This window comes from Colletotrichum karsti, assembly GCF_011947395.1.
Source record: "Colletotrichum karsti strain CkLH20 chromosome Unknown Scaffold50, whole genome shotgun sequence".
Classification (NCBI taxonomy): domain Eukaryota; kingdom Fungi; phylum Ascomycota; class Sordariomycetes; order Glomerellales; family Glomerellaceae; genus Colletotrichum; species Colletotrichum karsti.
The window spans coordinates 310,554-334,110 of record NW_024065950.1 but is presented as its reverse complement, the minus strand read 5'-3'; the positions used below and the strand labels follow the sequence as shown (position 1 = coordinate 334,110).

The following is a 23,557-nucleotide window of genomic DNA, read 5'->3' as shown; positions in this document are numbered from 1 at the left end:
TCAGATCGAAATGTCCATCACTCCATCCTGAAGGCGTTCCGAGTGGACTCTGCAATGCTACGCAGTAGGTTTGTTTTTTTCTTTGGCTCCTCTCCAATATGAATAAATCTCGGCTTGCCTCTGACCGACGGTGCACGGTTGGTCGGGTACCTGTCCACGAGCACAAACATGTGCCTGACATGCATCTTCCGTCAATAGTTTCTCGCTCTGTGGTCGTCGCTCGTTGCGCCCACCCCTCCTAGACGTCTCTGTATCTCTGCCGAGAACCCTCTCTTTGATCACCTCCCCCGCGGTCTAGACGGCGGCGCCCCGACGCTGGTGCCATGACGTTGCAAAAGCCAATGGTTTGGAGCCACAGTTCTATTTCTCTTTGACATTTCCATCCCCTCGTCCCCTCCATGCTCCGCGACCACGACGCCCAGTATAAAGCTCCTCCGTTCCCAGCTAGGACCATGTCTCAACCACCCGCCGACCCTCTAGCCCGTGATCTTGGTCCACGTTCAGTTCTTACACTATTCCGGCGGAAGAAACACATGGCTCAAGTAGCAGCCATCCCCACGCACCGCCGACATAGACACGGGGAACTCACTTCACCCAAAGTCAACCTTCCCTACAGTTCTTTGAGTGTTACATCCCTCGGCAAGCAGCAACGAGATATGGACCTCGACGAGGGAGGTGCTGAAATCCCGGATATTCCCTTCAAGCGACCACTCAGTCGCCTACCGCAAGATCAATCCTTCACTCCGTCCCGCTTCGAAGAGGCTTGGGTCGAGGATGAAAGCAGTTGGACTCACCATGGGCCAATCAGCCCAAATGCCCTGAACCCGAGGAAAGACAAAAGGTATAGGGGTACGAGTTAGCGTGCGCTCTGAATCTGTGACTAATTCGTTTCGACAGCGCCGTTCAATCTCCCGAAATACCTTCCCGTGGAAGGGTCAAGTCTCCCGAGCCTCTTCCGGTTCGCGACAGACACACTTCGTCAAGCCCTCCTCGGAGCCCCCGGACGCGGTCGTCACGGTCCAGAGCCAACTCCACGACATCTTCGTATCAGACAAACGCTACCTCTTTGCCAGCCCTGCAAACGAAAGGCGCCGGTGATGATGAGTTTCTGGAACCATTGGCCGAGGAGGAAGTCGAACCGGGTTCATTTGACCTCGTGGTGCCGTCCCACGGGGATAGTGGACATTACTCACTCGAGACTCGATCCGAGCTCCTCTTTTCAAAGGAGCACCTCCAGGCCATCTTCGACGACCACGTTCTGCTTCAGCGGTTTACCGATTTCTTACACTCCGTTCGGCCCGACTCACTGCCTCTCCTCACATATTATCTGGATTGCCTCAAAGCTCTGCGCGCTATCGCGTATGCGAACGCTATCGCAAACGGCCTCGAAAGGCTGCAGGATCACGACTTTTCTGCCCAGGACACGGAAAACACAGTCAACAGCTCACTACAGAAGAAAGCTGATGCGGCCTTTGACAATCTAGTACAGGAGGATCTCCCTGCTTACATCACATACATGTGGATCCAGACGGTCAGCATGTCTATCAAGAGACGAATTACCGGAACATTACCTGTTCAGCTGCGTGAGATGTCTGAGGGTCTGGCTGAAGTATTCTGTCTGACGGATCCCTCAAGACACGACAACCCCATCGTGTTTGCCTCAGAAGGTTAGTGAAAACATGTACTGCGGCGAGTATGCCTGGCTGATCATTATTCAGAATTCCACAGGACAACACAGTATGGCATGAATTATGTCATTGGCCGCAATTGTCGGTTCCTCCAGGGTCCCAAAACGAACCCTTTCAGCGTTAAGAGGCTAAGGGACAAGATTCTGGCCGGCAAGGAGCACTACGAGACGTTTCTCAACTACCGTCGTGACGGCTCGCCGTTCATGAACCTGCTGATGGTGGCTCCGCTTTACGACAGTCGCGGCACAGTGCGCTACTTCATCGGCGCTCAAGTCGACGTGTCTGGCCTCGCCAAAGAGAGCTCCGGCTTGGACGCCTTGCAGAACATCGTCGTCGAGAAGGAAGCTGCAGCCGCCAATCACATCCACCAAGAAGACGTGGTCGAGGAAGAAAGGGACGAGTTCCGTGATCTTAGCGAAATGTTCAACATGGCGGAGCTCGAGACCGTTCGTAGACGCGGAGGTAACATGCACCGAGTGCCTCAAGACGAGGCTCAGGCGGCATCGTCGACCAACTGGCACAAGCCTCGAATCCTTATTCAAGATGAGACGTCGTCCATCCAACAACCCAGCACGGTACCGTCTTTTCACAGCGGCAAGCTCTCTGGAATCTACGAACATTACCTGCTCGTCCGGCCTTACCCAAGTCTGCGAATTCTCTTTGCGTCGCCATCCCTCAGAATGCCCGGCATCTTACAATCCAATTTCATGGACAAAATCGGCGGATCCAACCGCGTCCGCGATGGACTCACGCAAGCTTTCGCCGACGGCCATGGCGTGACTGCGAAGGTCCGCTGGACGAGCAAGGCCAGCAGCGAGGGTCGTGTTCGTTGGATCCATTGCACGCCACTCCTCGGCAGCAACTCTGCGGTGGGTGTCTGGATGATTGTTCTCGTCGACGACGAGTCCGACCCAGGCGCTCGCAAGGGCAAAGAAGCCCCGCCCGTTGATGGCCGCCTCCGCCGGATTAGTCCCCTACTGCAACAACATCGTCCATCCAAGGACGACAACATGAGTCTGGCCGGTTTCGCCGCCATGAACAAGGCTCGCGACGAGGTTCTTGATGATGCCCCTGCCGACTTTGATATCGACTATGATCGCCCAGCGAGTCGCGGGAGTCGTTCAAGTCGGCTAAGCCGAGGGCTCGCCGGGCCCCGGAGACCCATGTCCCCGGCTTCCCACGCATCCAGTGAGCCCGTTCGGCCCGCGTACACCGTGCGGCTGGAGGAGGACTAGTCTGACCCCTGTTTCATTCCCTTCCGACTCTGGAGACGTCACGTTAATATTCATGTACATGATACCACGCGCACTTCTCTGCTCGACAGTCGATTACATTAGACTTGGCATGCGAGCCTCGACTTAGAACCATATGTGAAGATGTAATTTATCAATGTATATATCTCGATTTCACTTTATCAAGTCACTTCCCGATGTGAGGTTTTCGACTGATGCAGCGTGGCGGATCAAGAAACTTCCGAGTGCACTCCGGCGTTCGGGAGAGACACCGATCCCTAGTTGCTCTCTTGGTATTACTCTGCCGCCATCGCGGTCATCGCGGGCTAATGCATCGGGAGCCTGATCATACACCTATCATTCCCTGCGTCTTCCTTAATGCAATGTTGTGCAATATTGTTGCTATACTGAATACCAGTACAAGGAACTCTCCCGGATGATATCGTTAGCAAAGCCCTCAGCAGTCGTTTCCCTATTCATCAACTCGTGAAATTCATGTGGTCTAATGGTAAGTGCTGAGCGATAAGGGGACCTTTCCCACGCCTGCCCAAGCACTAGTAGTCTATCCCGTGGAAATCCCCGCCTCACCCAATCTGATGAGGCTTGAATTGCAGTCGTAGGCAGAGGCCGGCCAACACATTTATCACACCTGCTCTCCTGCTGAAAAGGGCCTAAGCCTGAGCAGAGCCGGCTTGTTCCAGTAGCCGGGCTCGCCAACCGTTGCAAACCTCCTCGAAGCCGTTCACAACGTCGCCGCACACTCCGGCGCATTCCCGTTTGCGCAATCTCTCGCTCCAGTTGCCACGGGTCAACCACCGCTCGCCCTCCTCGCACAGTTCTTCTTCCCTTCTGATCTCGGCGACCAGCTCCTTCGCACTTTTCAGCCGGCGCGTAGCCGTCGTCGTCGTCTGCCTGGACATGTGCAGGGTGTCTGAGAGGTAGTTGAGGCTCTGGACAAGGTCCGAAGTCAGGGTGTGGAGCGCGGTCAAGGAATCGTATGCTTTTGTGGTTGGTCGAGGCATCGATTCTGACAGCTCGAGAAGCAGCGGCAGCAACTCGTCAACGGTCTCCGAGTCTGGTGGCGGAACAAGAGGAGACAGCAACGGGAATGTCAGGTTGTGTAGTTGACGGGTCTGATGAGTCAAGTGGGTCGTGAGGGCAGAATGGGCGGTGATGAGTCTGGCCAAGTCAGAAAACAGTGATTATGGAAGCGCCCTGCTGTCAACATACCTTGTGGCGCTACCCTCCACGCCAGCTTGAGATCCCAAGTCCCTCAAACTGTCCGTCACGCGGTTGAAGACACCGTCCGTGGGCCCGCCGTTGCTTTCCGTACCTCTTCTCGCCAGTGACTCGACAGCGTCGATCTTTGCAACCAGACTGGGCAACATCCCGGGGGAATCGAGGTCAGACTCGGACCCATACTCGCTTCCGTCGTACTCGCTCCCAGTTCTTCGATGACCACGTCGCGGAGGCGACGGAGGGCCAAGGTTCAGATTCTTCGCCTTGGTGCCAGATTCAGCAAGACTCGCAACGTCGACGCCGCTGTCCCGTGTACCCTCTGCGGCGCCTCGTCCATCTGCCTCCTGGACGCTGATATTTGGCGCCCCATTATCGTCTTCGTAGTATTCCCCCTCGTCACCGGAATCGGAAAACGCATCGGCCAGCTCGTCTGCGAGGTTACCAAGGCCGTTTCCACCGTCCATACCTCCGCTAGCGTAGGATACGTCCAGGGCGTCTTGGTTGTTGAAGCTGCTTCGCAGGGGTGTGGTCGCGTCATGTGAGGATCTCGACTGCCTCCGGTTCTGAGGCGAAGAGGTGGCGCTGTTGTATTGGTACGAGGCATCAGCGCCTGAGGCGTGACGCGAGTGGCTTGGAGTCGAAGGCATCGTGGGAGTTGATCAGGAAGAGAGCGATTGGCGGTCGGTCGGCGGTAGGGAAACAGGACAGGTCCGGAGAAGCCGTCCGAAGAGTCTAGACTTATATGCAGAAAAAGCCGGGTCGATGACGCTCCGCGGCGTACGTGTGCTGGCAGTCAACAAGCCAAGTACGCAGTAGATGAATGTTGTTGCTTTGCTTGACCCGGGGTCGCTGGTGTAGTAACAGACAACAGGGGCTGTCGCATCAAATATGCGACAGGGAAGACCCAGGCGGATGGGACTGTGGGAGGGTGAAGCCGAGCTAGCGCTACCTAGGTAGGTAAAAGGGACGGTAAGCAGTCGCGCAAAAACAACTTTGGGCGGAGCAAAGGTTAGTTTGGCGTACCATGCAACACGCAGGTCGATGCCGGGTCGAGAAGAGGGTTGTCTGGCTGGCGAGGGCAAAGTTGAGAATATTACTTCTCTTATTAATAAGGAATGAGGACCGGGCGGATAGGACAAGCGGCGCCAGCGTCCAATTAATGCAACTCGTGCGGGCACCGCTACCGCTGCTGCTGGCTCTGCTTTGTTGTTTGATTATTATCGGCCGATGGATACTCGTAATAAGGCAGACCAGACCAGGCTTAGGCTTGATCCTTTGCGCCTGTGCGTCAAGTCGATCTCGTTGAGTGTCGTTGGTAGCAATGGTAGGACGGCCGGACGACAGACGAGGTATCCCAAGGTATCAATGAGAGCACCAGATGCCTTTGAAGAGGGAAGAAGATAACCCGGTATGCTTCATATGCGAGACACTGACCGCTGGTACTGGACGGTTGCGTGTCGCCAGTGTCCGTAGGGGGGTTCCTTTTTTTTCTTTTTTTTCTTTTCTAAGTGCCTGTGCTTCCCATTGGGGGCAGCTGTCACAATCCTCGTGGCTAAGGCATTGCCGGTCCCTGCATCGCTCTAACCGTTTAGCACTCCGATGTATTCCTTCACCTATTGACGCGCGTGACGATACTTCATCGCCAAGTCTTCATGGCATCCGGCGTTGCCTGATCTGCCCCGTATTATGTCAGCAAATATCACCCCTCACCTGGCTCTCACCTCTCAATGCGGTGTGGCTGTTATCGTCCCTTATCGATATCTGGCCCCCAAACAAACAGCTCTTTGTTGCCAACATTTGTTGATTGCCCTGGCGCCCCATTAATCTTTTTTCCCAATTCCTGGGCGGCTTGCGCTTGCCAGCTTGGTTGCCGGGCCCGACCAACTTCATGCCACTTCGGCATATCACCGCTCCGCGACAAACCCCCCCCCCCCCCCCCCGAGGTCGTCACCGGCCTCCGCAGTCATGGCTACCTTTCGCCGCTTCCGTCCTGACGACGTCAACAAGTTCTCCAAGTGCAACCTCGACCCTCTGACCGAGACGTACGAGCTGGCTTTCTACCTCCAGTACCATGCCAAGTGGCCCTCAATGTTCCAGGTCTGCGAGGACATGAATGGAAACATCATCGGCTACAGTACGTCTTATACCATACCTACGGCCCGCTTGACTTATCTGACGCGAGGCTAGTAATGGGAAAGCTCGAGTCGTCGCCCGACGTATACAAATTCTCCGAGCATTATCTCCCATGGCACGCCCACATCACAGCCTTGACAGTTGCGCCCGAAGCCAGGAGACTGGGTATCGGCAAGATTCTGTCGGAGCAGCTGGAGGCCGCCGCAGACGCCAACGATGCCTGGTTCGTCGACCTCTTTGTCCGCACGAGCAACCACAAGGCCATCACCTTTTACAAGAGCATGGGCTACAGCGTCTTCCGCGTCGTCAAGAACTACTACGGCGACCACGCTACGGACCCGTCGCGCGACAGCGAGGACGCCTACGATATGAGAAAGCCAATGAAGAGGGACACGAAGCTTCAACACATTAGGGACGACGGCGAAAGACACGAGGTGGATCCATCCGATGTATGGTGAAGAGCATTGGACGCATCGTTTCTAACAACCCGCCCGGTCCCTCCCCGGGCCTCAAAACGCCATCGCCGGCTTAGAGCCACGCTCCGTCGACAGAGTAGACGCTGCCGCTCACAAAGGAACTCTCGGGACCGAGTAGGAATGCGATGACATTTCCGCACTCCTCGGCGGTGCCCTGACGTTGAAAGGCTGTTGGCTCGTCGAAGGCGGCGTCTGACGGACGGTTGTGGAACTTCCAGGCCTTCTCCATCAGGGGCGTGTAGATGGCGCCGGGGGCTACGGCGTTGACTCGAACCTCGCGAGCCCCGTTCTCGTTGGCCGCTGCTCGGGTGAGGCCAATCACACCGTGCTTGCTGGCGTCGTACGCGCCGTGTTTGGCGAAACCTAGTCAGCATAAGAGACGGGCATCTGGTGACGGATATCTCAAGAAGAGGCGTACCTTTGACGCCGTGAATCGAGGCCACGTTGACAATCGAACCGCCATCCGCTATGTTCCTGAGTTCTGCCCTGAGAGAGTACATGCAGCCGGTCAAGTTGACGGCGATGACTTTGTGCCATTCGTCATCTTCGAGGTCCGCAACGGCTCGAATGCCGTGGTGCTTGCCTATGACACCCGCCACATTGGCCGCTCCGTCTAGACGGCCAAACTGCTTGATGATCCCGGTTATCCACCCTTCGACGTCTTCCTTTTTGGAGACATCAACCTTGTTCACTGAAAAAGGTGTCTTCTGCTCCGAGAAGTAAGATTCGGCCGCCTTCATGGCATCAGGATCGATATCTGCAAGACACACGGTTGCGCCGCGCTTTGCGATAATCTTTGCTGTCGCTAAGCCAATGCCACTTGCGCCGCCCGTGAAGGCGTACACCTTTCCGCTTAGTGATGCCATTGCTGGATGATTGGAAGATCTGTAGAACTTGGGCTGTTGTGACTTGATGTTCGGTTGCTTGCTCGACGACGGGAAGCGGGGAACCGTCCGCAAGAACCTAGCGGCTCTTCTCAACGGCGCATCGCGAGGGACTCGGGGAAACCTGGACCTAGGTAGGCACCGTGGGTAAGGTATGGCTACTGTCCCGCGTTTCCGACACTGAGCCGCCGCCAATTAAAATCTCACAAAAGCGACCGGATCGGCCATGTTCGCATGCACTTGACCCGAGCCGACGCACCTCTGATCACACCCGATACGGGTAAAGTACTTAGGTAGCTTAAGTCAAGCTCACAGCTTGGTTGTTCTGTTTCTTGTTTCCTTCAATGTATTTTCACAAGTGCGGTGGTAAGAGCTTGGTTTGTTGACATACTAATAAGCCATTGGTTGTTAGCTGGAGTCGGCGGTTCTCCAACTTTTGCTGAGACCCCGTCCCATGTGAGCTTGAGTTTTCTGCACAACATGGCAAGTTGAGTTGACAGGCCACATTAATTCAGAGTTTTCGGCAAGCAAGTTTTATATAAAGTTTTTGAAGACGAGCTGACAGACTGCCCAGAGCAGCATTTCGGAAGCGGCTAGGAACAGTGATGACTGACACCGCGAACTGTCACCACCCGACCTCGACCTCATCTTCACCCCGCACAAAGAAATAACGGGTTTTCTTACATGAGTATCTATATAGTAAAGCACAAAATAGCCCGGCACCGTACCTAGGTACCTCACCTAAGTCACGTGGTAGGTACGGGGTAGGTGCCTTAGTGGACAGTGGCCCCACCATCCCCGCAGCACAGGGGCTCGTGGCGCGGCAGATCATGTTTGATTGGGTGCCCGTTGTCTCGAAATGGGGGCCATGATTGGTCTTCCCAGATCCTCGGCGGACGGGAGCCGGAGCTCAACCTCGTTTCCTCCTCCACCTGACCCGCCGCGAGCGCCCATCCTGACGTACACTGACTTTCTCAAGCTAAGTACTACTCTACTCGTACACATGCAGCGGTTCTGCGTCCGCACTACACCCGATACCTACCCAATACCTCACCCAGGGATTGCACCTGACAGCTGCTTTACCTGTGACGTGGGACGTAGCTTCGACCCCAGATTTCTCCAAGTGTTCCCGTGCCGTTCCAAAACCGGGCTACCTGCAGCTGAGGTACGCACCTGGCACCTCACTGCCGGCCGTTTTCCAGGTCTATGAATACAGATACCTTCCTTTACCTGCCAACTGCCTGCTCCATCCCTTAGTCAGTTGCTCCAAGAGCTTGCAAAATAAGACCGAGGGCAAGGGTCTTCTTGTCCGAGAGCAGCACCATCCTCTTGCTTCCTCTCCCGCTCCCACATCGTCTGACTCCCGTCTGTCTCTCTTGCCCTTTTGCTCTCAACCCCCTCTTCTCCTACCGTGCAACTTGCGCACTGCTCTCCTGCGACTTTGAGAGCGGGCCCCAAGGAGACAGACTCAGTCATTGTCCTCGATTCAAAAGTCATCGTATTTGACTAGCTGCACTCTCGTGATCGTTTGCTCCCTCCGTGAGACTGACCGGCAACCGGTGCCCGACTGTTCTTGGAGCTGGTCTCGAGACGCCCTCTTCACCATGCAACTACTATCGCTGCTGGCCGTCGCCGTGACGGTCAGCGCATCCACTCTGACCCCTCCAGTGCTTCCATTGATTGTCCGCAACCCGTATCTGAGCACTTGGTTGGGCGATGCCCGCGATGCGCCTTGGGAACACTGGCCCATGTTCTGGACCGGAAGCAGTGTAAGCCTTTGCGCCACGGTTCTCGTCCCGCCGTCCATTGCTGATATGACGCCGCATTATAGGTTGGCTTCTCGGTCATGGCCTCTGTCCCAGACTCCAATACCGTTTACCCCCTTCTCGGGCGACCCCAAGACTCCTTGTCATCATCTTCCAAGTATGTCCAGCCTGTCTTCGCTGCTGAGCACCATGAGCTGACAACCTCCCTGAAACTACAATGTAGCTTTCCCAACCTATCTCGGCGCTGCCTTTGACGCCTCCACCACGAATCTGTCCTACGCCATTCCTCCACCCAAGGGGTCTTCCGCGCCGGTCAAGGTCGTACTTTCTTTTCTGTCTCCCATCACGCCGACGTCCACCTTCCGCCAGTCAATACCTGCCGCGTACATGACTGTCTACGCTGAAGGCTCGTTCGATATCAATATCTATACCGACTTGAACGGCGAGTGGGTCAGCGGCAACAGAGACAACAAGATTGTCTGGGACCTGAGCAAGCCGAAGGCTTCGGAAAAGCAAAGCGCAGTTCTCAAGACCTGGCAGGTCTCTCGCCAAACCGAACAGCTTCTGACTGAATTTGCCGATCACGCAGAATGGGGCACGTTACACTTCACTGGTCCTGCTGATGTCTACCACCAAGCTGGAACATCGGGGATCTTGAGACATCACTTTGCGACCAAGGGAACTTTGAAGAACGAAGTGGACACCTCGTACCGAAAAATCATGGACGAGGAGCCAGTCTTCGCCTTTGCCAAATCATTCCACCTCAGTAACAAGACCGGAGCTGGTTTCTCATCGGCGGACAGCGTGTTGTTCACTTTCGCCCTCGTCCAAGACCCTGTTGTCCAGTTTGCCGCCGCTAGAGGCCTGACGCAGATGAGGCCTCTGTGGTCATTCTACTTTGCAACCTCGCCTGAGCTCATCCAGTACCACTATGACGATTTTGCGGCAGCCAGCTTGCTAGCCAGGAACTACTCGAGCCAGCTCGCCATTGACGCCTTCGCTTCCGGCTCCCAGGATTACCAGGATATTGCCGCACTCTCTGCTCGTCAGGTTCTCGGAGCAACCCAGTTTTCCGGAACCCCTGATGACCCCATCCTCTTCCTCAAGGAAATCTCATCCAACGGAAACTTCCAGACAGTCGATGTCATCTTCCCCGCGTTCCCATTCTTCCTGTACACGAACCCTCGTTGGCTTGCGTACCTGCTGGAGCCTCTTTTGGAGCACCAACTAAGCGGCCAATATCCCAATGACTACAGCATGCACGACTTGGGTGCTCACTTCCCCAACGCCACCGGACATCCTGATGGCAAGGACGAGTACATGCCCGTGGAGGAGTGTGGAAACATGCTCATCATGGGATTGGCACTAGTCAATGCCTTCAAGTACGACACTCAGCCGGCATTCTTACAGTCTGTGGATGGGTATGCTAGGTCGCTCGAGCCCGTTGAACCGAAGACGACAAACAACCCCCGACCCTTTGGCTTGTCTCCTGATGCCTACGGTATGGACCAATCGTCTGCCGTTAGTGTCATGAGAGGATCCAAGGAGGCCGAGAAATGGGTAGCTAGGTCGTATGAGCTCTGGACCAAGTGGACGGGATACCTCGTGCGCGAATCTCTCATCCCAGCAAACCAGCTCTGCACCGATGACTTTGCGGGGTGGCTAGCCAACCAGACTAATCTGGCCTTGAAGGGTATCATTGGCATCAAGGCCATGGCTGAGATCGCCGATGTACTGGGTAAGGCGGATGATTCCAAGTACTACGCAGATGTTGCCAGCGAGTACATCGACAAGTGGCAAGGCTTTGGCATTTCGAGAGACGGCTCCCATGCCAAGCTGGCATACACCTGGTACGGCTCGTGGACGACCATCTACAACCTGTACGCAGACTCGCTTCTCTGCTTCCACCTTCCGGAGAAGGCGAACTCGTATGGCGGGCGGGTTTCAGGCTGGCTGCAGAAGATGCTGGGCTTGGATACGAAGACGACGTTCATTCCTGACAAGGTCTACAGCATGCAAAGCAACTGGTACCACGCCGTTCTGCAGCACTACGGTCTACCGCTCGACAGCCGACACCTTTACACAAAGAGCGACTGGCAATTCTTCGCCGCGGCTGTCACGAGCAAGAAAACTCGGACGGAGGTACTCCAGAGCATCGCAACTTGGGTCAACGAGACCACGACTGGTAAGTCTCAGGCGCACCGGTAGCAGAAGAAGACATGCTAACTCCACATCAAGATCGACCTCTGACAGATCTCTACGAAACCGAAGGCACTGGTGGATGGCCCGGCCCGCACTTCATGGCCAGACCTGTTGTTGGTGGCCATTTTGCCTTCCTTGCTCTAGAGAGGGCCTGCGGAGGAAAGGCTCTAGATGGCCTCAGTTTCTTGGACGAGCCAGGGTCATTTATAGACGTAGACGTCCGCAGGGCTCTGGAGGTTGAGGCTTTTGAGGGCACGGAGGGTGGGCAGCTGGTGGTGACGGAGGACCTGTAAGGTATCGAAGTACCGCAAGCAGCAGGATACGCTGAGCGGAGCGGTCAGTATCAATAATCGCATCGATAGAGATCATGAGACGATATCGCGCTACTTGAACGAACCTAAGGCATAAGTCTAGTAAACTTGGAAGAACTAAAGTGTGAAACTTGAATATGGGCTGTATTAAGCACAAAAATGGGTGAAATCAGATGAGAATAGTGTCTCAATCAAAGAATGCTTACGTCCAGGTAAGGTACCTAAGGTAGAGAAAATCTGTATGGGTTTTGAGGCCCTGCATAAGCATCCAATGGAAGGATGGCGGCATCGACACCCAAGCTTTACCCCAAGGCACTTAAGGCACCTAAGGTAACGTAGATAGGTAATCAACGGGCCAGCTCATACCTAGGTAGGTAGGTACTACAGTCTAGAATCATTGCCGTGAGACGGGAAGAAGCGTCTACCAGTGACAGAGCGCCACAAGCAGGACAGAGCGAACAGACAGCGCCATGAGATTGTTTACCCGCAGCCACTAGAATCCAGGTACCTAGTGTTTGTTAGAACCTAGCTTCATCCACACTGACAAGCTCACATACACATCGATTTTGAGTTGGTTATATCCGGCAGAGGTTTGAATGTGCCAGTCAACGGAGGAAACTGTATTTTAATATCCACGAGACACGTCATCGGAGCAGAGCAGAATGTGCATTATGTAGCACTCCAGTGGACAAAAATTAGGAGATATTACCTACCTTACCTTAAGATAATCAAAGTGGGAAGAAGTTCGAGGTACGAATACATCTCATGCGAAAAAATACCGGTAACCCATGCGAACACTACCTAGGTTAGCACGTGCACGGAGGAGCCGCTAGACCGATTCGGAAAGAGTCTTACGCTAAATCTCGCCAAATCAGCATGGGGCATTCGCTTCGAGGCAGGCACACGCAAGGGAGGTGCTGTGGTCTCTGAGTGGCCAGCGGACGCAGGGAGATTTACCTAGTACAGGCACGCCGGGCTCAATCAAAGCACGCCTGCAGCTTGCCATCTTTTTTTTCTTTTTTTTTTTTTTCTTCCCTTCCTCCTCCCCTTGGCCTCATCCCTGGTCGCGGTCACGGTCACGGTCAATCGAGCCAATCGATCAATCACAGGTCTCTATTTTTTTTTTCTTATTGCTCGCCTCCCCTGCCCGCCCTGCTACTACACACCAACAAAACCCTCGGCCCTGTCTTCCATTGCCTGCGTCCGCGCCTGCGTTTGCCTGCCTGCCTGTCTGACCAGAGGTAGCCTGACTGTGACTGTCCGCCTCACCTGCCTCAAGCTGCCCTGGCTGTCCTGTAAGGTAGTCCGCGTCCACGACCAGGTACGGTAGGTACCTGGTAAGGTTACGCTCTCACTCAGGTGCATCAGGTACCTCGGTGCCCTGTACGTCGCCATCAGCACCCCAAACTCTGTGTACTGGGTGCGCCTGCACTAGCAGCAAGGCACCGCTAGGCAGGTAGAGCCTCTGTCGTCGCCCATTCCACGTCTCGATTTTCCAACATCCCTTCCTTCACATCGTCCTCGGCCACCTTCCTTCCTTCCATCACTCACCTGGCCTCCCAAAGCCGCGCCCTTTTTCTCCAATTGATGCTCTTCGCCATCTGCATCTAATCTTGCCCGGGCGACTGTAATTTTTCCCTTTTCCCTTTTCCATCTCCTTCTCTGCTTTCTCTTCCTCAGCTTGCGCCCGCGTCAAACCCGCTTTCCATCCCTTTCTTCTGACCAATCCCATCACAACAGAAGAGTCTGCGTCACCGGCAATCGCGTCGCTGGCTCATTTTCCCAGTCAACATCATCGCGCCGCCCACATAGCCTTATCCCCTCGACGTCTCTCAACATGGCTACCACTTCCATGGATTACGAGGCCGCCAACGGCGACCGCTACGATGGTTCGTTTTATCTCGACACTGATCGCTGCCCTCAATTCGAATCGCCACTGACAAACAAACGCTATGCAGACGAGGCTCCTCGCTACGAGCGCGACAACCGCAGCGCCTCTCCTCGCCCTCTTCGTGACGATGGCGACTCTGGACGCCGTCGCTCTGCTTCTCCTGCCGGTAACGGCGACCGGTAAGCGAATGCTTCCTGCTGTTGTTTCCGCAAAATTTACTGACACGTCTTCCTGACCTTACAGTGGTAACAAGGACGAGACTGGCTCCAAGGGTGGCGACGACGATGGTGCCATCAACCCCGGCTCCAACCTCTTCGTCACCGGCATTCACCCTCGCTTGACCGAGTCTGAGGTCACTCGTCTCTTCGAGAAGTACGGCGAGGTTGAGAAGTGTCAGATCATGCGCGACCCCCATACTAAGGAGTCTCGTGGTTTCGGCTTCGTCAAGATGGTTACCTCCGATCAGGCTGATGCCGCCAAGGAGGGTCTGCAGGGAGAACAGATTGAGGGACGTACTCTCAGCATTGAGAAGGCTCGTCGCGCTCGTCCCCGCACTCCCACTCCCGGCAAGTACTTCGGTCCTCCCAAGCGTGGTAAGTTTCTGCACCCTTCACAGCTTGGTATGCCCAATCCTGTACTCACACATTGCCAAACAGAGGGCGGCGGCGGCGGCGGCGGCGGCGGTCGTGGTGGTGGCCGTTTCAACGACCGCTACGATGACAGACGCCGTGGTGGTTACGGTGGTGGATACGGCGGCGGCGGCGGCGGCGGCTACGGCCGCGACGACCCTTACCGCTACCGTGGTTACGACAGACGTGGCTACGACGACCGTGGTGGCTATGAACGTGGTTACCGTGAGGATCGTGGCTACGACCGCAGCTACCGCGAAGACCGCGGTGGGTACGAGAGACGCGACCGCGGTGGTGGTGGTGGTGGTGGTGGCGGCAGCGGCGGCGCTGCTGGTGGTGATGACAGCTACAGCGGTGGTCGTGTTGACCGCTACGGCGGCGGCGGACGCGAGGAGCGTGGTGACCGCTACGCGCGTGGCGGCCCCGACGACCGTCGCGGCGGCGCTGGCTACGATCGTGAGCGTGGCTACGACAGACCTGCTGAGCGTGACGGTGCCCGTTCTCGCGATGCTCCTGCCGCTGGCGCTGGCTATGGCGATGCGGCTCCTCGCTCTGAGGCCCGCGAGCCCTACGGAGGTTGGAATCTCTAATTGCCCTCCCCTCCGACCATTCATAAGGCTAACGCATCCAGGTTCTCGCTGATTTCTGCCAAAAGTCCACACAATGTTGGCCCGCCCACTTCCTGGCGACCAACGGATACTTCCCTTTTCATCTTCCTAGTGCGATCGATTTCGGCGGATATCCCAAAAAATTGCGTCTCATGGAGTTCTTGTGCACCACAACTAGTCGGGATGGAAGCACAAAATGGGGGTTTCGGCCTGCGTGGCTTACCGTTCCATGACCCCCAGTCTGTTGCTGACAACGGTTCAACGCGAGAAGCAGACGCTCCTTGGTTGGCGACTGTCTCTTTAATCGGGCTTTTCTTTCGGACGACAAATCTATGGCGGTTTCTTTGGTAGCTTTGGCAAACAATCAACACGGCAACACGGCAGGCGTCGACAGGCTTTGGCCAGAGTGACAGTCACTTTCCCCCATCGTGGATCAGCACTTTCGTTACACCACGTCGTGGGCCGGCGGCGGCTCACGATTGTTTTCCTCACGCAAACCACTTTCCACCTTGTACCATTATCTATCGCGTCCCGCTTCGGGGTCGAGTCGAGTTTGAGACGGCTTCGCAAATCCGGCATGGCTTCTTCGATGCAAATTTCAGCATGATAAGATGTTGATCAGCAATGCAACATGAATGACAACCGCGTCCCTAAACACCTAAACCGTAACTGTGCCGCCTGAACGCCAACTTTCAACCCAGTCGTAAATGAAACGCCCCCTCGCCATTCGCATTTACTGCTTCGTCTTGTCAACTTTGCACCGTCTCAGCAACGCGGGATACAACGAAGTCGTGGACCTGCTGCTTTCATTGAAGCTGACCGGCGCACATAGGCTGTGTTTCAAGCCGAAGCACGTCTGCCAACTAGACGCAGTCCAAAGGTATCTTCCCCAACTGGAACAGTATCGAAACTAACCGTCTTTCTTGTCAACGGCAGTAACTTTGAATCAACGGCTTGCCTACCCATTGTTTTCTTTGATACCTCCGTTGCTCAGTTCCGGCTCCCATCGCTGCCGACATGACCCTTCAACTCGGGTCACCTTGCGTACGTCTTGCTTTTCTCACATTGGAGTCTTCCCGTACGACGCCTAGACCACTTGGCTATCGAGGCGTCAAATTTTTTTCCCCGCCTGGCAGAACCGAATCCAGACCAAAGTATGAGACAGGGCGTCCCCTACCATGAGCACAGGGTCGAAAGCCAAAATGGCGAGACGACTGACGTCGTAATGCCTTAGGGAAACGTGTCGAGCAGCCGCAAGTCAGTGACTTGAGCGGCACCCCATAATATCTCGCCAACCATCTCGAACACGCATTCGACAAACTTCGTTGGCTCGAGTAATGGCATTGCGGGTCTGCCAGCAGAGTTAATTACTTGCTGCTTGAGTATCACAGCTAGAGCCAGTCTCATGCTCAGTAGCACAAGATCAACCGAGTTAGCACGGACAGCGGTGAGTTTTCAGCATCATACTCTAGAACCTAGCAAACAATTGTTGGAGCGCGAGAAATTTAAACAAGGATGTGCTCGAATACGCCCTCATCCATTTGGTGTGCATGTAGCTCGTGTAGTGCGGTACTTTCATTCATCATTCAGTCATGCCAGGACCACAACGCAGCCCAAAAAGTAAGGTAAGATAAGGTACACATCAGTCATCTCTAGTCGCGCGGTGATCATTCGGTGCTGGTGCACCAATGAGCCAGCCAACACCCGAAGTCAAGGTTCCCATGGCAGCATCGCGAAGCTGATCACGCTTCCTCGCCCTGGGATGGTCATCGTGTGTCTCTCCATCCCCACTGGTGGTCGACCCTGCGGGAGTAGGGGCCTTGCCCCCGGCAGATTGCTGCAGCGTCGAAAGCGCGCCAAAGTTGCGTGATGCCGCGCGGGCCGTGGCACGCGATAGGTCGAACAGTGACATTGGTGCATCGTCGCCTCCTTTGGCCGCAGCCATCGACCGAGTCTGACTGCCCGTCGGTCGGTGAGAGCGAACCGCCGCGGGAGTTGACTCGAAGCCTCCGGGCATGCTATGCGACGTAATATCGGCGGCGTTGTCCATGTCTGCCTCCCTTGCGGCCTCCTCCTTGAGCGCCGAATCGAGCTGTTCCTCACAGCGTCGGAAAGTCTTGAGGATTTCTTGAAGCTGCGAGGGCGGAGCGATGCGCAGCGCGGTGGCTAGACAATCGATGCGCTGTTCCAGGTGCCGAATCTCCAGGTTACCGCTCGCGTTGCCCAGATGGGACGGGCGTATTGATCGCGTCGTTCTGATGTACTGTCCCGCTTGCAGAGCAGCTCTCCAAGACCAATCGTCGTCAAACTTCACCGTGGCGGTCGATACGGAGTTGTCTGCTTTGCCACTAAGCCGGTTGACCACGTAAGAATATGCCGTCTCAAAATCGTCTTCTTTCAGGGCGGCCTCGATGCACATCGCCGTAACGCGTTTTTCTGTCGCGTCGATATGTGACAGTTCGTCCTCTCGAGTCTGGGTGGCCGGTCTCTTTTTGTTTCGGTCCACAAGTCCCGCTCGCACCATGTTTGTGCCCACCTCTTCCAAGGCCTGTAGGCGTGTATAGCTCTGTGGGTTCTGCTCTAATACTTTGCCGATAATCGAGACCGGATCGGAGTGTACTCGAAGCACGACGGGGCTAAAGGGCTCGCCTTGCCTGAGGACCAGGCGGTAGTCACTGAGAGCATGTGTAGCCTTCAGCAACGCATCAATCCGGAGTCGCTCGGGTAAAGACTTGTGGATGGTTTGCGGAAATGCGTTGATGCTGGCAAGTCAGTTGGGTACAAAGCACTGGTCGGCGTTGCTTACATGTCATCGCACTTCTTCAGTCCACCTCTTGTGCGGTTCGGGTTTGATGCATTGTCGTAGGCATTCAGAGCTGCTGCGACTATGGTTTCTTGGAGAAGTTCAGCAGACAGCGGCCTTTCGCCGACATCTTCGTATAATGACTTCGCCAAAGAGTATCCTGGAAACCCTTAGCTCGCATACTTCAGCATATGAGGCTTCAACTCACGTCCACTGGCCAGAAGAGACTTGAGAATCTCCGTCTCAATGAAATCTGTGTTGACCTTTGCAAATACTCCCAGCACCAGGCCGTCTATTGAGGTGATGCCCCAGTTCCGAAGCCAAAGGAGCTCGTTTCGTGCCGTTATCCAGAAACTCTCATCGTGCTTCGGTGCCTGCTCAGCAACCGCATGCACAAGTTTAATGGCTTCGGCTTTTTGGTCTCTCTCGTCTTGGATGAAAGCCAAATCTCCTGCTCGCTTGACTGTGCAGGGTAGTCCAAACCTCGTCAAAATAAAAGCACTAACGACGAGAGCATGAAGCAAATGTGTTGACTTTTTCGAGGGAGTTGTTAGGGGATTGGTCTCCTTGAGCAGGTCGTCCCGCATAAAGGCTGTGTTTTTGTGACTTAGTGTGCCAGCCCCTTCCAAAAAGGAGACTGCTGATAGAGAGTCCGCTGCTGCGCGCAACGGGAGCGTGTCATCCTCCCCTAGAAGATCCATGACCTTTCTGAGCATCTGGTGAGCACCCTCGAGTGCTTCGACGGTGGCCTCCGGAACCAGATATGCGCAAGCCAGAACGGCTCGAGCGTACCGACGATCCACGTATTGTTGCTGTTGCTCGTTGAGCCATACAGAGTCGTAGTCGCCTAGATCGACATCCACTGCACCTCCCCATTGCTCGATGGCGGCCACTGCCACCCTCCAAGTGCTAGAACTTTGGGACATGAGCCACTCGAGAACTCGTTCCCAGCCTGGGCTGTAGAGACCATCGTTTGAGGAGTCGCTCCCATTGTGATCTCCGGCATTCTTCCACCGTGCGTCGCTATGCAGCCACGGCACAATAAGACCTCTCAAGTCCCGCCCAATAAACGCATTGTGCTCCGGCCGCACTCCTGTCTGAGAAAGAAGAGCATGCACTGCGGCCCCATCGGGAAGACTTTGGAACTCGGCGAGCGTATACGGTGTGCTTTCGGCTGGGTAGTATTCGTAGTTCCTCCTCAACAGCGGCAGCAGAGTCGACACCATCCACACGCGAATGCCCGGGGCGTACTGCAAAAAGGGTCCAAGCAATTCAGGTAGTTGTGCGAGCAGTCCAGCCTCTTCGTCGACACGGTGTGCTCTCCGGAGCAGAAACAGAGTTATCGGGTCGTCTTCCGTCTCAAAATGCGCGTCCTTCCAAGCCAGCGGTAGCAAGTGCAACTTGCGAACCTTCTTCACGGCATCGTCGTCGGACAGATTCTCCACGACCGCGTAATCGATCTCGCCCGCTTCGCGATCCGTGAACTCTCCCGACGAGAGTTCTTCGAGAAAACCAACATAATCTGCCGACCTGACCGTCTCAGGTAGGTAGGTCAGAAGGATGCGCAGAACAAGATCCTTGCGCAAAACGGCGGCATGCCGGGAAGTCAGAAAGGCCAAGCTGTCAATGTTGGCGTTGATGGCTAGGTGCACAGCGATGAGCACCAGCTTTGGAGGTGACAAAACGAGGCTCATCGCGCCTGGTAGCAATAGGGCATAGCCGCTCGGGGATCTTGAGAAGTCGGCGCAGGAGAAGTGGTTGAGCTGTCGCGCAGGACATTTATCGGAGCATCTAAGGTCGCGCGCATGTGGGTTCCAAGCTCCGAAGGTGTTCAATTGGGGTACATGCATCGGGTGCCTTAAGGTGCCTTCTGTTAGCTAGGTTCGTCATAACAGGGTGGATACCAAATGGGGCTCGTAAATGGTCATCAAGCGCGCGCTAGCCGAGTAGACCTGTGGCGGCTCCGGGGTCGCTATTGGAATCAGGTACCTTCTGATAGGACGAGATTTACCAACAGCCGCGGACTCTTCCGTGGTTCACCTCTCCAGACTTCAACATCGCGATTGCGTCTCCACGACCTTCCGACGACCTCTGAGCTTCATCCACCCACCAATTGGCGTCTGCACATTCACAATGGCCTCTGGATACGGTCTTCACGGAGGTATGCTTGCATTGCTGTTGCCATTGATGTGGTGCTGACCCGAAAACCCCGTGCAGGCCCGTCGCGGTGCTTCCCCTTCTGGCAGGAGCTCCTCGGCTGCTACGTCGTCAACACCACCGGAGTCGAGGACCACTCCGGCAAGAAGAAGTGCGCCCTGGCCCTGGAGGATTACTACGAATGCCTGCACCACAAGAAGGAGGTACGTTCACCCACCCGAGGCCGATCCAGCGAACGAACAGTTTCTCACCATCATCTTTACTACAGGCTGCGAGAACGAGGGCACTTCAGTCGGCATACCGAAAGGCCGAGTTGGCCAGCCCGCGAGACAATGCCCCGAGTGCTGGTCAAATACGGAACCTGGGACTTCTCGGCAAGGAGGAGGACACAAAGGTTGTCACGGGTAGTTGAGTTGGATAAGCTGGGCTTGCGAGAGGACGATAGAAATGTACATGGCGCGAACCGGATAAGTGGAAGTCATGAGCAGCAATGGCAAACCACCGTTTTCTTTTCAAAGCACAAGTATGCCGCAAAGTCAAAAGGTGACAAGTCCAAAGCCTATGTGTGGTCGAGGCGGGGCGGCGACCCGGAGATGGCTTCAAACCTTCCAAGTTTGCCCTCAGCGACGCTACCTAAAAGAAAGTTTTGGCCATTTCTGGATCGGAGGTGGTTTTACCGCAGGCTATATATACTGGCAGAGCAGCCATCTCGGATTCCTACATCGTAAGCAACGAGAACGAACTCCAACTTTGGTCCACCCAAAGCTGAAAGCAATCGCCGTAACACATCATGTATTCCCAGATATCATCTTGGTGGGCTGGGAGGCAGTCCAACTTCGACAAACCCACAATCACGCCTCTCTCACCCGCAAGAGGGAGCCTCATGACTCCAGTGACGCCCCTCCGAACTCAGACGGTCCTGCGCGCCGCAACACCTCTCAAATCCAACACATTCTCAACAAGTCTGTCAACCAAAAAGGCTATGGACGCAGTCGGTCTTCCAAGCTCGCTGATAGATAGGGACTGGGAGTTGCAAAAACTCAGTCAAAAAATCTATTGGGAAAAACGGGCTGGGGGCTACGGCGGATTCAACCTGAACCGGTACGGTCATGACCAGCAGCGACGAGATGCGGAAAGGCAACTTAACGAAGGCATCAATCCGTATCGGCCTTATGAGAAAATATATTTAGGCGTGCTAGCTACTTAAACGATTCTGGGCACGGCAGGAGGTAAGGAAGGTACGACCTAAAAGCCCTCCCTGATCGGTGCCTGCCTAAGTTGAGATAAGACGGGCGGGCTAACGACAACTACCTACCTTACCTCATTCACTTCAATTCCAGCCTTGATAACCCTGCCTGCAATTACATCAACAACGTTACACTGCACTCATTACCTAGTCAAGATGCCTACCCTCCGCGGCATCGACGTCTCAGTCGTCCTTGCCACTGATGGCGCCTCTCTGCCAGAGATTCCACATCCCGACGCCTCCTCAGTCAAGCTTCGCGGACCTCACCCGAACAGCCCGGCTTCAGTTTTTGGTGCACAGCCCACGCCAGCTAAGGGAAAAGCTACATCATCGGTGTACATCCCCTCTTCCCCAGGTAGGTGTATTCCGATTGTATAACTCCAGGATGCCAAGAACGATGGCAAAGGACGCCGGCAAAGAATGACGGCAAAGGCCGACGGCAAGAACAATGGTAAAGAAAATGGCTGACAGTATATAAGGTGCTCAGTTTCATATCCGCTATGGCATCACTACACCGCCTCCTCCTAGCAGCACTAAGTATGTGTACTTCAAGATGCTGATGAACGGACGACCAATCGTCTGCTGGGGTGTCAAGTCACTCGTCGGCACCCAGATGGTGAGCTACGCTCTGTACGAGCCCGACAACAAGTGGACGTTCCGAGATAGCGGGGTTACGTACCAACGCGAGGGTGTCGAGAAGAGATACTTTCATTTCAGTCCCAACACCGAGAAGTCCGCCGCAATGGATGGCGGCCTCATTGAGATACAAGTCTTCCGATCTCAGCAACGAAAAAGGGTCTTCTCCGAGCTACCCAGCTTTCGGAGTCAGGATCCATACGGCATCACGTACGTTGCCATCCATGTGATCAGAGATTGGATACAGTTGTTGACATTCTTCCAGCTCTCCCACGGGTGGCCTGGTCGATGAACCTCAAGATCTGAGCTACTACGACTGGCTTCTAACGGACCCCAGGGACTCTCCCTACGCTACATTTCGCTTGTTCTATCGCACGTGGGATCACCTCAAAGCACTGAACTTGGTGACGAGATCCCAGTACAACCACATCATGGCAGGATCTCAAGAGAATAATCTACCGGAGTTGAATACTGCAAAGACGACAACACTGATGACAGGGAGAACGAAGACGACGAAACAAGAGATGAAGGCGCCAGCCCTGCCGGCCACTTCTGGTGATGCAGGTCCCTTCGACTTTGGCCCAGTTGACGGATCCGTCTTCGAGGATGGCGGCAAGTTCAGCGACAAGAAAGGAAGGCAAAAGTTCCATCTTTCTGCACCACCCAAGCTCGCCCCCCCTATGAGGCCCTCATCAAGCGTGCCGCAGCCCAGTAAATCCTCCCGTGGTATCAGACAGGCATCCGATTCTTTGAGGCCTTTGCCTGCGTTGCCAGGCGCACAGTCAAACTTGTGCAGACCTTCGCTGGAGTCGGTTCGGGCTCCCTCTGTCACACCCTCTCTCCTAACATACGTCGATGAGTCGAGTGGTGCCGACGAGATTGAGTTTGGGGTTGCCAGGCAAGTTGCGATACCCGTTAAGACTCCTGGTCGTTCTTTGCCCGCGGTACCGCCATCGTCGTCCGACTACGACAAAACACCTCCTTCCACCGGCGGCTTGGAAGTATCCAGGCGTATTGGGCGCTACAGTTACACTGCCGCAGACGCTAGAAACGACAAAGGCGACACTTCTGCAGGCGCTTCTGGAACGGACTCCCTGGCTCGGAATTTCCGGAATACATCGATATCAGAATCAGAGTGGCTCAAGCGAAGCGCATCGCCATTGCGCAGAAAGCAAGGGGAGGGGAACCTGAGCAGACGTAACGCGGAAGCAACAAAGGAGGCGTCGCCATCGAAGACGAACCAAAGCTACTGATATAAATGTGGATATCAAAGAGGTGAGCTTCGACAGAAGGCGTAAGCGATTTTGAGTACGGAAGCCGGTATACCGAGAACAGCAGAATGCCTCATCTTCGACTGGACAGACAAGAAAAAGTATGAGAAGCCTACTTGGGGTGTTGCGCCATTGGTGTCAGTTCGTCAGACATACAACTGGATTTAGGGGAGAGGATCGTATCGAAGATTGTCTTCCAAATGGTAAAGAATGTTTCAGTTGTAACCGCAACGCGACAAGTGGTATTACACAAGAATACACCAGCAGCAGCAATAGACGGAAGCAACTCAGGGAACCAGCGACGACTCGATACCGGATCGAGAAACATAGACATCGGGCTGGGCGGGGTGACACACTTTTGTTTATACATAGGAGGGTTAAGCTT

The 23,557-nt window shown here is 54.9% G+C and overlaps 9 protein-coding genes across 9 annotated transcripts; 6 read left to right on the top strand and 3 right to left on the bottom strand.

Moving 5' to 3' along the window:
* Positions 1–533: 533 nt before the first annotated feature.
* On the top strand, positions 534–2,923 carry CkaCkLH20_11742 (hisactophilin c49s mutant phototropin phy3 fusion protein; the record flags this gene model as incomplete). Its single annotated transcript, XM_038894456.1, has 3 exons — positions 534–841; positions 898–1,667; positions 1,719–2,923. 3 exons carry the CDS (start codon positions 534–536, stop codon positions 2,921–2,923), a joined length of 2,283 nt encoding a protein of 760 aa, XP_038740304.1.
* Positions 2,924–3,591: 668 nt separating this feature from the next.
* On the bottom strand, positions 3,592–4,806 carry CkaCkLH20_11741 (uncharacterized protein; the record flags this gene model as incomplete). Its single annotated transcript, XM_038894455.1, has 2 exons — positions 3,592–4,099; positions 4,151–4,806. The coding sequence occupies 2 exons, from the start codon at positions 4,804–4,806 to the stop codon at positions 3,592–3,594; spliced, it is 1,164 nt and encodes a 387-aa protein (XP_038740303.1).
* Positions 4,807–6,124: 1,318 nt separating this feature from the next.
* On the top strand, positions 6,125–6,750 carry CkaCkLH20_11740 (acetyltransferase; the record flags this gene model as incomplete). The annotated part of the gene is made up of 2 exons (XM_038894454.1): positions 6,125–6,293; positions 6,347–6,750. 2 exons carry the CDS (start codon positions 6,125–6,127, stop codon positions 6,748–6,750), a joined length of 573 nt encoding a protein of 190 aa, XP_038740302.1.
* Positions 6,751–6,820: 70 nt separating this feature from the next.
* Positions 6,821–7,634, bottom strand: CkaCkLH20_11739 (uncharacterized protein; the record flags this gene model as incomplete). Its single annotated transcript, XM_038894453.1, has 2 exons — positions 6,821–7,131; positions 7,187–7,634. The coding sequence occupies 2 exons, from the start codon at positions 7,632–7,634 to the stop codon at positions 6,821–6,823; spliced, it is 759 nt and encodes a 252-aa protein (XP_038740301.1).
* Positions 7,635–9,256: 1,622 nt separating this feature from the next.
* CkaCkLH20_11738 (glutaminase a) lies at positions 9,257–11,913 on the top strand (the record flags this gene model as incomplete). The annotated part of the gene is made up of 3 exons (XM_038894452.1): positions 9,257–9,575; positions 9,642–11,603; positions 11,657–11,913. The coding sequence occupies 3 exons, from the start codon at positions 9,257–9,259 to the stop codon at positions 11,911–11,913; spliced, it is 2,538 nt and encodes an 845-aa protein (XP_038740300.1).
* A 1,855-nt stretch (positions 11,914–13,768) lies between these two features.
* Positions 13,769–15,041, top strand: CkaCkLH20_11737 (putative RNA recognition domain-containing protein; the record flags this gene model as incomplete). Its single annotated transcript, XM_038894451.1, has 4 exons — positions 13,769–13,820; positions 13,890–14,001; positions 14,066–14,415; positions 14,479–15,041. The coding sequence occupies 4 exons, from the start codon at positions 13,769–13,771 to the stop codon at positions 15,039–15,041; spliced, it is 1,077 nt and encodes a 358-aa protein (XP_038740299.1).
* Positions 15,042–16,701: 1,660 nt separating this feature from the next.
* Positions 16,702–19,556, bottom strand: CkaCkLH20_11736 (uncharacterized protein; the record flags this gene model as incomplete). The annotated part of the gene is made up of 3 exons (XM_038894450.1): positions 16,702–17,821; positions 17,866–18,022; positions 18,071–19,556. The coding sequence occupies 3 exons, from the start codon at positions 19,554–19,556 to the stop codon at positions 16,702–16,704; spliced, it is 2,763 nt and encodes a 920-aa protein (XP_038740298.1).
* A 439-nt stretch (positions 19,557–19,995) lies between these two features.
* CkaCkLH20_11735 (NADH: ubiquinone oxidoreductase subunit) lies at positions 19,996–20,431 on the top strand (the record flags this gene model as incomplete). Its single annotated transcript, XM_038894449.1, has 3 exons — positions 19,996–20,023; positions 20,080–20,222; positions 20,288–20,431. The coding sequence occupies 3 exons, from the start codon at positions 19,996–19,998 to the stop codon at positions 20,429–20,431; spliced, it is 315 nt and encodes a 104-aa protein (XP_038740297.1).
* Positions 20,432–21,421: 990 nt separating this feature from the next.
* On the top strand, positions 21,422–23,154 carry CkaCkLH20_11734 (uncharacterized protein; the record flags this gene model as incomplete). Its single annotated transcript, XM_038894448.1, has 3 exons — positions 21,422–21,620; positions 21,745–22,111; positions 22,167–23,154. The coding sequence occupies 3 exons, from the start codon at positions 21,422–21,424 to the stop codon at positions 23,152–23,154; spliced, it is 1,554 nt and encodes a 517-aa protein (XP_038740296.1).
* Positions 23,155–23,557: the final 403 nt, after the last annotated feature.